The sequence below is a fragment of the Schistocerca gregaria genome, chromosome 6 (genome assembly GCF_023897955.1).
Source record: "Schistocerca gregaria isolate iqSchGreg1 chromosome 6, iqSchGreg1.2, whole genome shotgun sequence".
In the NCBI taxonomy this organism is placed as follows: Eukaryota; Metazoa; Arthropoda; class Insecta; order Orthoptera; family Acrididae; genus Schistocerca; species Schistocerca gregaria.
Genome location: NC_064925.1, coordinates 411,048,874 through 411,063,280, shown reverse-complemented (window position 1 = coordinate 411,063,280; position 14,407 = coordinate 411,048,874). Strand labels below are relative to the sequence as shown.

Genomic DNA, 14,407 nt, shown 5'->3' with positions numbered 1-14,407 from the left:
CAACGTGTGAGGAACGTGTCCTGGATTTTGTGCCGTACATTTTTGTTACACGCTGTATATTGGAGGTTATCCACAATGAGGTAGGCAGCTGCGCTCCATATGGGGCGCTATTGCCACCTGCTTGGGTGTACTATGCCGAAGGTAGAGCTGCCTCGTATTTCTCATTTCTGTACGTTGCCGGTGCACTAAAATAGATACACGTGTCACAACATGATGACGAGACATCTGATACTTGAAACTTGTCCTGTTAAGAATTGTTTATACCGTGGTGGAACGCTACAACTTTCTTCTTGTTTATACATCAATTGTCACCTAGTGTCTGAGAATTGGGTAAAATTTATATACGTGGAACAGTTACATTAATATGACCCACCGTCTGTGTTCGACATCAGCCTGCCATAAATACCCATAGACGGCATGTTGCAGTATGAGCAGTGGAAGTTGCATAAAGTGTCAGGGGGCGCGGAAAACTTGCAGTCTACTGCGGAATCGGAGCATGTCATCTGACGTCCGAACCGCCCGATCACTGTTTTTCCCGCCAAGGGTAGAAGCGTTTTCAAAAAAGGTAAGTTTGTAAACTGTTCGCGTACTGCCGTGGTTAAGATATATAGTGCATGGCAAAATGGCGATAACCTGTGCAACTGTTGAGCGACCGACCGGCCAGGTGAACCGAGGGATTACCAACACTGTCTCCTCACCTGCCGTTCAGAGAGCTTAGCTCAGATGGACCTTCGCAGCAGACGCCTGGTTCATGCACCGATACTGACTGTTGTTCGTCGGCGACAAAGACTGGAATCTGCATGTCCTACCACATCTCGACGTACACTGAGTGGCGACATATGACATTTCCAGATGAATAACGCTTTATTCTGGAAGCAAATATCCTGCAAAAATCGCCACAATGAGGAGACAACGTTAAGGTCTGGGAATGTTTTTGTGGCGTTACCAGGTGATCTTGTCATTCTAGATGACACATTCGATCAACACAGGTATGCCTCTGTCCTTGTCTAGCCCTACATAAAATTTTCTCATCACAGCACCATGGCATCTACCAGCAGGACAATACGATCTGTCACACAGCTCACAGTGTATGTGCGTGGTTGGAAGAGTATCAGTATACATTCACCTCACGTTCCTGGCCACAAAACTGCGCGGATATTAACCCAATCGAGACTATGGGAAAACATCGATGGGGCTCTTCAGGCCATGGAATCTCAACCGAGAAGTTTCTGGTACATGGCTAAACCACGGAAGTCGACATGGCTCCACATCCCTGTTAATGCCTTCTGGAATATCACTGACACTATGCACTCACTTCTCTCAGCGGTCCGTGCTGCATATGTTGGTTATTCAGGTGGTCACGTTAAAGTAACTTGTCATCGTAGTATAGCACATAATGTGGGTATTATAAATTTTAAAGATATTGGCCGCAATATAATGTAGTAAAAACTGGAAAATTACAGTTGTTGTTATTATAGTTAATATTACATTATATCGCTATCAAGCCCATTAAAGTTTATAATGAACAATAAAGACCGACGTGCCTCTCTCACCTGGAGACATGAAGTCTGACATATAATGTGGCAGATACAGAATTTACACTATAAACTAAATGCACGATTGCATAAAATGTTTACGATTAACGATCTGATCATGTTCTTTAGAAGTAACTATGTTATGTAGCACGCACGTGACAAAATCAGACGCCGTACAGTGGAAAATCTCTTTCATGACTGATAGCTTTCATGAAGAGAGAAGTATTTTGTGACCCAAACATCACTCTAAGGGCCATTAGACACATACAGAGGGAGCTAAGTGGCGCAATGGTTAGCAACTAGACTCGCATTCGGGAGGACGACGGTTCAATCCCACGTCCGGTTCATCCTGATTCAGGTTTTCCGTGATTTCCTAAGTCTCTAGAGACAAATGTTGGCGTAGTTCCTTTGAAAGGGCACGACCGACTTCCTTCCCCGTCTTTCCTTAATACGATTAGACCGATGAACTCGCTGACTATTCTCCTCCCCCCAAAAAAACAACAACAATACATACAGAAAATAAAAAGTTAATGCCATCTTATCACCAGTAACAGTCCCGTCAATCGTATTAAAACACTCTAATATCATGGTCTAACCCTTGCTGGGAAACTAACATGACTTCGTAGTCGACTAACCAGGCAAAGAAGAACGCCCACAACAGACTAAAACTGCTAAAACTACTAACGTGCCGGACAAGGCACACCTCCAAAACACTATTCATCGGAGACTCACCTTTTTGAACATAGCACGCACCCCCGCATCCGCAAAATTTTACCACTCCAAACGCTCTTGAAAGCTAAGTACCCTAGGTCTCCTTCCGCATCCGTCTTCTCAGACCTACAAGCATCCTCTACCAATTGATGAAATCTCTCCCCTCATACGCCTCCTCCCCCTCTTGTCCATGTTCTGACTTTCCTGATGATGTTTTTCCGCCTTCCTTATGTGTGGTATAAGTCTCTGACAAGGTGTCTCTTGAAACACCAAACGCTTCAGTTAGCTTTGTCACTGCAGCACCCATAACAAAAGTACCTATAAAATGCCTAAGTACGAATATACTTGGACAGAATGTGGTCACAACTATAGAGAACATTGTTCTGAACACTACTGACGCTTGCAAGCTATTGATGCCACCCTACAGATGCCATTCTTGGTCAAATACAGCATGGCTACCCTCGGGTTTGGCTAGCATCAAATTTTTTGTTCAAGCATGCGTTTCCAGAGTTGTGTCTATATTTTTATCCAACCCCTGTAGATTCATGTGAAATGGAGGCACTGTGACATAACAGATATCATTCAAATGTATACGTCCTGTATATTGGTTTCATCACCGTCAAAACTCTCTTACATGATGATATGGTTCCTTTTGGCAGTTACAGTCACTACCTAATTCGTGTGTGGCTCCATACATATTGATGCAACAGCAACGTTTCTGGTCGTCGAGTTTTCAGATGTTCCACTTGCCTTTATTCGTGGTAACTTGTTCCTCTTACGCTTACGCTTCATCCAAGATCATGCGGTTTTCTCTGAGTTGTGTCATTTTTATAAACGGTAACGTATAATCATCTTTGCGCAATCTGGTCTCTATCTGCTTTCTTACCATAAAGGTCTCCTTGCTGTAAACCGCTTCATCTGAGAGATTAGCTTCTTTGTTTCAGGCCATGTCATACAGCTATGGCATTTGGAGTGGCTGTCGATATCTCCTTTCCATCTTCACAGCATCAGGCGCTCACCGCCGACAGGAGCTGGGGACGTTCGAAATCTACGATATTTGTATGAAAGGAACCGTGGACTGAGTGCTCCAGAACTGACCTAGACTTTCGAAGAGGCTACAGGGCGCCACGTATCGCTTCAGACTGTTAATAAACGATTGCATGAAGCGAATTTCCATTCCCGAAGACCATCGCGGACACCACGTGGCACACCACAACACAGTGTACGCGATTACAGAGCGCAAGGAATCACAAAGTCCTGACGCCTAAGGATTAACATCGGATGTTGTTTACTGATGAATCTCAGATCTTTTCTTACTCTAATAATCGCAGACACCGTGTATGGAGATAATTCGGTAATATCTAACGCCTACAAAACTGTGTTCACATGTGCAGCAAGTCGGTGACGGAGTGATGTTCTAGGCTGGCATTACAAGGGACCAACGTAATCTCTCGTCGATCTTGAGGGCCATCCCGCTGCTCTTCCGTGCAGGAATAAAATTATGCATTCATTAGTGGGACCACGTCACCAGCCATTTGATGTATGAAACTCTCGTGCTTGCCGCGTTGCACACGTGAACATGTTCTCAGCATTTTAGGATCACAAGAATGGTTTCCTCTCTGCCCCTTGGACATATGTGGATCGATTCCTCTGACAAAGATCATTTACTGTGCACGACTTAGACAGAATCGCCATGATATCATTTGGACCAGGGCTCGTTTGATGATCTCACAGACGGTATACTGTACTACGTGACGTCTCACCAAGTGTTTACGTTATTCAGCGGCGGCGTTAACCCTTCTCACTGGAAACCTATGTTTGTCGTTATGGAAATGCTATTTTTTTGCATTTGGTGATATAAGTACATTGCGAATAAATTCTTATGCATACCTCAGAGCAAACTTTTATTTATTTTAGGGCTTCAGTTTTCTTAGTGGTTTGAGGTGGTTTGCTTTTTCATCTGACTAGCACTTGCAATCTGCATGCTCAGTTACTTGCTGGAGATATATCAGCCTCTGACTTATTCTAGAGTTTTCACCATCCGCATCTCACTCTGGTATCAATGAAGTTAATCCCTGATGTCTCTCCGTATGTCCTATTTCCTGTCCCTTCTTCTTGTCAGTGTTTTCCATACATCTTTTTCTCGCCGTTTCAGAGGAGAAGCTCTTCATTCCTTACCTTATCTGTCCACACTTTCAACATTATTCTGTAGTGCCGCATCTCAGATGCTTCGATTATCTACCCGTCTTCCCACAATCCAAGTTTCACTACCATACACTGCAGTGCTTCAAACGTAGATTCTCAGAAATTTCTTCCTAAAATTAAGGGATATATTTGATACTAGCAGACGTCCCTTAGCCAGAAATTCCCTGATTGCCAGAGCTAGTAAGCCATTTTATTTCCTTCTTTCCCTATCACGGGCTGCCTTGCTGCCTAGGTAGCAGAATTCCTTAAATTCATCTACATCGTGATAACCAATTCAGATGATAAGTTTCTCGCGGCTCTCAGATCCACTTCTTCTTATTCCTTATTATTTTATGTTGACACGCGGGATTATCCCAGCGGTCTATAGTGCTACTGTCATGGAGTGTGCGGCTGGTCCCGGCGGAGGTTCGAGTCCTCCCTCGGTCATGAGTGTGTGTGTTTGTCCTGAGGATAATTTAGGTTAAGTAGTGTGTAAGCTTAGGGACTGATGACCTTAGCAGTTAAGTCCCATAAGATTTAAAACACATTTTTATGTGCCCTCAGTTTCGAAATAAAGGGGAGATTCAAGTGGGGTAGTTAAGGACATTTATTGATGGGTGCTCTTCCTCAGTATGTATGATACTGTGACATAACGTATACGTGCTGACAGGAGCGGAAGTGCAGCGTGATGCCGGGTCCGTAACGGCATGGGAGGCTCGGGATCTACGCTGAAAGGCGGCGGCGCGGAAGCGCCCACCGGCGGAGGTGGAGGTGGGAGCGGCAGCGGGGGCGGCAGCGGGCGCCGCTTCTCGCAGCGCGCGTCCTCGCTGTTATCACCGTCCTCGCCGCCGCCGCCCCCACCGCCGCCGGAGATCTCGGAGCAGCAGAAGCAGCTGCTCACGGACGCCTGGAAGACCCTCGAGGACGACATCGCCAGCGTGGGCGTCATCACGTTCATCAGGTGAGGCGGCCGCTGCAGCAGCCTGCTGGCCGACAGGCGAAGCTTTTGTCGTATATCCGAGATTCCTGTTCTGATCGCAGGCTTGGAATGGAACAGATTTCAGAGGGTGCAAAAGAGAAGGCATGAACAAACTAACTGGAATCATTCATAGCACTTACAGGAAGTCCGTCCCCGGTAGCTGAGTGGTAGCCGGCACGGTAGCTCAGAGTGTTCTGTCAGAGGGTTTAGCTACCCTCTGTAATAAGAAAAAAAAAAAAAAACTGATTAAACGCACCAACGAACAACCTGAACGAGTGTCATAGGACGTCCGCCACGAACCAATTCAACAAACAATATAGAAAAAAATGACATTACAAAAAAGAAGTCAACGCGACAGATTGTCTAAGCGCCCGGGTTCGGTTCCCGGCTACGTCGTAAATTTTTTCCGCCCAAGGACTGCATGTTGTATTGTCCTAATCATCATCACTCCATCCCTGATCGTTGCGCAAGTCACCGAAGTGGCGTCGAATCGGAAGACTTGCACCCGGCGAACGGTCTACCAGACAGGCGGCCCTAGTCACACAGCATTTACTTGCAGGAAGAATATACAGTAACGGAAAAGTAATCGCTACACGGAGAATGGTTATAGAGTAACGAAATCGTGGAAGTAGATGTGTCTAGGTGACATATGTAAGTGATTAATGGAAGTGCGAAATAACCCATTGCCAATGCGAAATGCTGGTACATTAACAACTGGTGTAACCGCCAGAATTTTGCATTGTGTTGCACAAGTGACGGATATCAGTTTGTGAGGTGAAAGTCCATCCCTGTTGCACTTGGTTGGTCAATAAAGGGACGATGAATGCTGGTTGTGGATGACGCTCGTGTAATCGTCCGGTGATGTCCCACATTTGCTCGATTGAAGCGAGATCTGGTGATAGAGCAGGCAAAGGCCACGTTTTAAAACTGTGTAAAACATATTGGGTTACAGCTGAAATACGTGGGCAATCGTTATTGTATTGGAAAGCACCTCTTGGAAAGATGTTCATGAATGGCAGCACAACAGGTGGAGTGATGTCCAGATTAGCAGTAGGGGTGCGTGGGATAACCAATAGAGTGCTCCTGCTGTCATACTAAATCGCATCGCAGACCACAATTTCAGGAGTAGGTCTAAGTTATTAGGAATCGAATATAACGTTTATGGCAGTTCTGGAGGACAGGCTGAAGCCCAAAGTATAGGTGTGAACCTATTGAATTTTCTGTCTGTGTTTTCTAACATCTGTCGTGTCGCAACCTCTTACGATTGCTCAACATCTGCCCCCCCTCCCCCGCCATCCAAAAAACAAAAATGATAATAATAAAATTATTGAAACATTCTCTTCAGATTTGACACAACTTGAAACTGTGTTATTACTCTTTAGGCACAAGCAAACTGTATCTAGTTTGCCTAATCGCCGTTAACTTTATTCACAATCCAACGTATTTCTTAGTAACTCCTTACTCTTACTTACAGATACGGCAGCGTACTGTTAAATATCCTTTCACTGAGCACGAAATTAGTGCCAGTATTCTATTAACACAGTTCCACTCCGATTAAGTAAATTGCGCCCCCTCGGAATTCGGTACACTGGGCCTGACCAGGCTGTGTCACTCATGCGCACCAAAATCGAAAGGCGCCAATGCTTGACCCGGCTGGTTAATGGGGCATCTATGCCGCCAGAACCGATTGAAGATAAGTAAGAAGAAATTCGTACATTGCCAACAATATGGGTATCTCCCCCATTCGAATAAGTCTGCCTACACAGCATTAGTAAGATGTGTTTTAGTTTATCTCGCTCCTGTTGCAACGGCAATTAGAGGGCTAGATATTGAATATATATATAATAGAGGACAGGAATAGTGGTTGTTCGAAGTTATTTAAAGAAATTTAGTTTAGGATGAGACAGAGTTAATTAAATGTTCATATGTGTGTAAATTCAGAAGGGAGCAAACTGCTGAAGTCATCGTTCCCTGGACTTACACACTACTTAACTAACTTAAAATAATTTTTATGCTAAGAATAACACACACTCTCATGCCTACTACGGGAGAGGCCGCGCCATCCGTGACATGGCTCCTTTAACCGCGTGATCACTCTGCACGGCCACAGTTAATTGAAGCAATTTCCAAATGTCTGGAATATATTCTGTGTTTGCACCCCAGTGGCGGCCTTATCTTGCGTCCAGTTCTTGCTGCTGCTGTTACACATGCTTTATGTAGTATTATAAGTGCATCTGTAAAGCTGCAGGACGCAGATGTGAAGGTATGGGGCGAAGTTCATTTTGTCTTTGCAGGACAAAGTAGGTCTCCATTCAAAGATTTCCTCAGGTTCAGGAGTACACACTCACAATCACGATATGAAGCGCCATACAATACAATAGAAGTCCATACCACAATACGACACAAACGAGTTCAGTGGCATACTTTTCTGCAGAACGGAGGGCTTTTCGTGAGCGGCGCCGATGAGACCTGTTACGATGGAAGGGTACGACGATGTCCTACTCTGCTCTTTTTCGGTGACATGCAAGAGACAAAATAAACCGTTGAACACCGACATCGACTAGTCAACGTGCTTTTTGCAGTCTCCATGCATCATTATACATTGACAAAAGAGACCTCTGAGTTGAAAAGGATTTGACCCCTTAGCTGGGACGTGTTCTTTACGATGGGGGTGTAATCTGCTAGTACGCCAGTACTCTTCATATTGTGTTTTGCAAAGTGTGATTTCACGTTAACTTTGGCGGGTACTCAGCAATGAATCTTGTGTCCACACTCCATTGCGTGAAAATTTTTGTATCTGGTATTTAGGCCACTTGCCTGTGACTTAAAGTACTTAGTTTCTTGATTTTATTCACTGCTGTCAGTGTTGCTTTTCGTAAAATATATAACAAACAGTCCCACAGTCACAAATCGATGTTTTTATTCCAACATTTTGTACATTTCGAGACCTTGGGGCTCCTCTTCAACTGACTGTTCAGCTTAAACAATTTTTTGAATGTGGGTTGCCAACGGCGTGTTTCCAATGGTATCTGCAAATTTCTTAGGCATGGTGGGTGTAGGAATATCTATATACTCGTATATATACTCACTTTCGTCTCACAACATATTTCTGAAAAAAAATTAAACTACAATGGCTGTTTGAATTTTATTTAAAATGGTCGTTTCAGTTTTGTACATAAATACGATGTGAAACGAAAAGTTTTCTGTTTACATAAACATGTCTACTCATACTGTCCTCAAAAACTAGGTAACCAGTATTGGAAACAGATCAGTAGCAGCCTACATACGAAAAGTGAAGTAAACTGACAAAGCAGCTGCAGCTATATTGAAATAAAAGTCACGTATTATGACTGAATGCCTTTCCTTGTAATTGATTTAGTTGCTTTACGATTCTGTCTCAAGAATGAATATCTGACAGTCAGTTCACTCTTGTTGCCAAACTTCTCTTCTTACACTCTCTCTGCCTTCTAGAAAGTACAACGTACGTCTGTGCAAGTTCTTGTAGACAGCAATGTTCCACAGTCTTAAACCACCCGGATAGGGAGGCATTTAGATGTAGGCTGTGTAGGACGCAGCCTATCTACCTGCATCGAAAAGGGGTCCGCACCACAAAATTTTAAAATAAAAGGTTTCCACTTTAATAAAGTGGTGCTCGTTCTTACAACAAATTATTGTAAATTCGAAACACTGATCTATGCATTGATATGAATCTCAAGTTTATGTTCCTTTTTCTCTGTCTTTTTTATTTAAACTGTGTTTTTTCATAGCAGTCTTAATAAAACGTATACAATACCTGACTGAAATGAAAACTTTTAATTTTTTGTCTCGTCAGTCAATAACATCATAAACTTGGTTGTGAAATTATATACACCTAAATAGTAAACCTTAGAGCAGCATTATGGTCCTTTAAGTATGAAACAGTTCTAAAATGTTCTTGGTACACATTTGTTGTTGTTGTGGTCTTCAGTCCTCAGACTGGTTTGATGCAGCTCTACATGCTACTCTATCCTGTGCAAGCTTCTTCATCTCCCAGTACTTACTGCAACCTACAGCCTTCTGAATCTGCTTAGTGTATTCATCTCTTGGTCTCCTTCTACGATTTTTACCCTCCACGCTGCCCTCCAATGCTAAATTTGTGATCCCTCGATGCCTCAAAACATGTCCTACCAACCGGTCCCTTCTTTTTGTCAAGTTGTGCCACAAACTCCTCTTCTCCCCAATTCTATGCAATACCTTCTCATTAGTTATGTGATCTACCCATCTAATCTTCAGCATTCTTCTGTAGCACCACATTTCGAAACCTTCTATTCTCTTCTTGTCCAAACTAGTTATCGTCCATGTTTCACTTCCATACATGGCTGCACTCCTCAAAAATACTTTCAGAATCGATTTCCTGACATTTAAATCTATACTCGATGTTAACAAATTTCTCTTCTTCAGAAAAGCTTTCCTTGCCCTAGCCAGTCTACATTTTATATCCTCTCTACTTCGACCATCATCAGTTATTTTACTCCCCAAATAGCAAAACTCCTTTACTACTTTAAGTGTCTCATTTCCTAATCTAATTCCCTCAGCATCACCCGATTTAATTGGACTACATTCAATTATCATCGTTTTGCTTTTGTTGATGTTCATCTTATATCCTCCTTTCAAGACACTGTCCATTCCGTTCAACTGCTCTTCCAAGTCCTTTGCTGTCTCTGACAGAATTACAATGTCATCGGCGAGCATCAAAGTTTTTATTTCTTCTCTATGATATTTAATACCTACTCCAAATTTTTCTTTTGTTTCCTTTACTGCTTGCCCAATATACAGATTGAATAATATCGGGGAGAGGCTACAACCCGATCTCACTCCCTTTCCAACCAATGCTTCCCTTTCATGCCCCTCGACTCTTATAACTGCCATCGAGTTTCTGTACAAATTATAAATAGCCCTTCGCTCCCTGTATTTTACCCCTGCCACCCTCAGAATTTGAAAAAGGGTATTCCAGTCAACATTTTCAAAAGCTTTCTCTAAGTCTACAAATGCTACAAACGTAGGTTTGTCTTTTCTTAATCTTTCTTCTAAGATAAGTGGTAAGGTTCATATTGCCTCACGTGTTCCAACATTTCTGCGGAATCCAAATTGATCTTCCCCAAGGTCCGCTCCTACCAGTTTTTCCATTCGTCTGTAAAGAATTTGCGTTAGTATTTTGCAGCTGTGACTTATTAAACTTATAGTTCGGTAATTTTCACATCTGTCAACACCTGCTTTCTTTGGGATTGGAATTATTATATTCTTCTTGAAGTCTGAGGGTATTTCGCCTGTTTCATATATCTTGCTATGCATATGGTAGAGTTTTGTCATGATTGGCTCTCCCAAGGCCGTCTAATGGAATGTTGTCTACTCCCGGGGCCTTTTTCGACTCAGGTCTTTCAGTGCTCTGTCAAACTCTTCCTGCAGTATCGTATCTCCCATTTCATCTTCATCTGCATCCTCTTCCATTTCCAGTACATCGCCCTTGTATAAACCTTCTATATACTCCTTCCTCCTTTCCGCATTCCCTTCTTTGCTTAGAACTGGGTTTCCATGTGATCTCTTGATATTCATAGAAGTGGCTCTCTTTTCTCGAAAGGTCTCTTTAATTTCCCTGTAGGCAGTCTCTATCTTACCCCTAGTGAGATAAGTCTCTACATCCTTACATTTGTCCTCTAGCCATCCCTGCTTATCTACTTTACACATCCTGTCGATCTCATTTTTGAGACGTTTGTATTCCTTTTTGCCTGCTTCATTTACTGCATTTTTGTATTTTCTCCTTTCATCAATTAAATTCAATATTTCTTCTGTTACCCACGGATTTCTATTAGTCCTCGTCTTTTTACCTACTTTATCTTTTGCTGCCTTCACTACTTCATCCCTCAGAGCTACCCATTCTTCTTCTACGGTATTTCTTTCCTCCATTGCTGTCAATTGTTCCCTTATGCTCTCCCTGAAACCCTCTACAACCTCTGGTTCTTTCTGTTTATCGAGGTCCCATCTCCTTAAATTAGCACATTAGATAATACTAATTTTCTCCCATAGTTCCCGCCCCACAGGTCATACCTATGCACGGTGTAAACAGTAACTATTTACTATGTACCACGTAGTCGTAGGGGACGTTGAGACGAACAATTTAATATAGGATGCTTGTTGTCTATCAAGCATGGAAAGAATCTAGAATCAGCCTACAAAACCCATTTATTGATGTTGAGAAAGTCTCTGATAAGAGAAAAGGACACCTTATGTGGAAAATATTAGACATAAAAGGTTCTCCTAGACAACTAACTAGAATCACAAAGAGTCTATACGTAAATACTAAAATATTTGAAGGTTCGCGTTCGGAAATGTCAGTAGAAATTTTAGTTAATGGAGGTGTTCGACAAGGGTGCTGTCTATCACCCACTTTACGTAATTTATATACTGACGACCTAGGCTTGAAGTGAGAAACTGAAGTACTCTTGGGAATTAAAACAGAGTCCAGCTTACCTCTAAATAATATTATGTGCTGATAACAAGACAACTGTACAGAGAACAGAATGTAATTTAGAAAGATCATTATTAGGATTGAAAGTAAATGCCATCTATTACAACTTAACAACATATGCGAATAAGACAACGATAATCGATTTCAAAGGAAAGAATCCAGTCAGACCGAAAATAATAATAAATGAATAAGCTTTGGAACACATATCCCATTTAAGTAATGTAGGATGTGAGATTAGTTTCGAGTATGACAAAGACATTGAGAAGAAGGGTAATAAATATTAAGCTATCTGCGGAATAACTGGAAGAAATGTGGACAGAGAAACAAAGAAAGAAATACAAATGAAACTTTATATAGTTATGGCTGCACCCAGAGTTGTGTATGGTTCCGAATCATGGCCAGTAACATAAAAAAGGTCACTTATACAACCCCCATGAACCAAGGACCTTGCCATTGGTGGGGAGGCTACGTGCCTCAGCGATACAGATAGCCGTACCGTAGGTGCAACCACAACGGAGGGGTATCTGTTGAGAGGCCAGACAATCGCGTGGTGCCTGAAGAGGGGCATCAGCCTTTTCTATAGTTGCAGGGGCAACAATCTGGATGATTGACTGATCTGGCCTTGCAACATTAACCAAAACGGACTTGCTGTGCTGGTACCGCGAACGGCTGAAAGCAAGGGGAAACTGCAACCATAATTTTGTCCCGAGGGAATGCAGCTTTACTGTATGGTTAAATGATGATGGCGTCCTCTTGGGTAAAATATTCCGGAGGTAAAATAGTCCCCCATTCGGGTCTCCGGGCAGGGACTACTCAAGAGAACGTCGTTATCAGGAGAAAGATAACTGCCGTTCTACGGATCGAAGCGTGGAATGTCAGATCCCTTAATCGGGCAGATACGTTAGAAAGTTTAAAAGCGTAATGGATAAGTTGAAGTTAGATATATTGGGAATTAGTGAAGTTCGGTGGCAGGAGGAACACGACTTTTGGTTAGGTGAATACAGGGTCATCAATACAAAATCAAATAGGGGTAATACACGAGTAGATTTAATAATGAATTTAAAAAAAATTGGAGTGCGGGTAAGCTACTACCAACAGCATGGTGAACGCATTATTGTGGCCAAGATAGACACGAAGCCCATGCCTACTACAGTAGTACAAGTTTATATGCCAACTAGCTCTGCCGATGACGAAGAAATTGATGAAATTTATGATGAGATAAGAGAAATTATTCAGGTAGTGAAGGGAGACGAAAATTTTATAGTCATGGGTGACTGGAATTCGAGAGTAGGAAAAGGGAGAAAAGGAGACATAGTGGGTGATTATGGATTGGAGGAGAGAAGTGAAAGAGGAAGCCGTCCGGTAGAATTTTGCACGGAGCGTAACTTAATCATAGCTAACACTTGGTTCAAGAATCGTAAAAGAAGGTTGTATACATGGAAGAATCCTGGAGATACTAGAAGGTATCAGATAGATTATACACTACTGGAAATGGGAAAAAGAACACATTGACACCGGTGCGTCAGACCCACCATACTTGCTCCAGACACTGCGAGAGGGCTGTACAAGCAATGATCACACGCACGGCACAGCGGACACACCAGGAACCGGGGTGTTGGCCGCCGAATGGCGCTAGCTGCGCAGCATTTGTGCACCGCCGCCGTCAGTGTCAGCCAGTTTACCGTGGCATACGGAGCTCCATCGCACTCTCTAACACTGGTAGCATGCAGCGACAGCGTGGACGTGAACCGTATGTGCAGTTGACGGACTTTGAGCGAGGGCGTATAGTGGGCATGCGGGAGGCCGGGTGGACGTACCGCCGAATTGCTCAACACGTGGGGCGTGAGGTCTCCACAGTACATCGATGTTCTCGCCAGTGGTCGGCGGAAGGTGCACGTGCCCGTCGACCTGGGACCGGACCGCAGCGACGCACGGATGCACGTCAAGACCGTAGGATCCTACGCAGTGCCGCCAATTCCCAGCAAATTAGGGACACTGTTGCTCCTGGGGTATCGGCGAGGACCATTCGCAACCGTCTCCATGAAGCTGGGCTACGGTCCCGCACACCGTTAGGCCGTCTTCCGCTCACGCCCCAATATCGTGCAGCCCGCCTCCAGTGGTGTCGCGACAGGCGTGAATGGAGGGACGAATGGAGACGTGTCGTCTTCAGCGATGAGAGTCGCTTCTGCCTTGGTGCAAATGATGGTCATATGCGTGTTTGGCGCCGTGCAGGTGAGCGCCACAATCAGGACTGCATACGACCGAGGCACACAGGGCCAACACCCGGCATCATGGTGTGGGGAGCGATCTCCTACACTGGCCGTACACCTCTGGTGATCGTCGAGGGGACACTGAATAGTGCACGGTACATCCAAACCGTCATCGAACCCATCGTTCTACCATTCCTAGAATGGCAAGGGAACTTGCTGTTCCAACAGGACAATGCACGTCCGCATGTATCCCGTGCCACCCAACGTGCTCTAGAAGGTGTAA

At 43.7% G+C, this 14,407-nt stretch overlaps 1 protein-coding gene across 1 annotated transcript in view; it reads left to right on the top strand.

Moving 5' to 3' along the window:
- Nucleotides 1–14,407, top strand: part of LOC126278488 (uncharacterized) — a 554,677-nt gene that overhangs the window by 212,260 nt on the left and 328,010 nt on the right. Inside the window, exon 2 of the mRNA XM_049978648.1 lies at nt 5,101–5,391. Within this exon, the coding sequence (XP_049834605.1) occupies nt 5,138–5,391 (254 nt within the window). The 5' untranslated portion in view covers nt 5,101–5,137. The remainder of the gene's footprint in view (nt 1–5,100; nt 5,392–14,407) is intronic.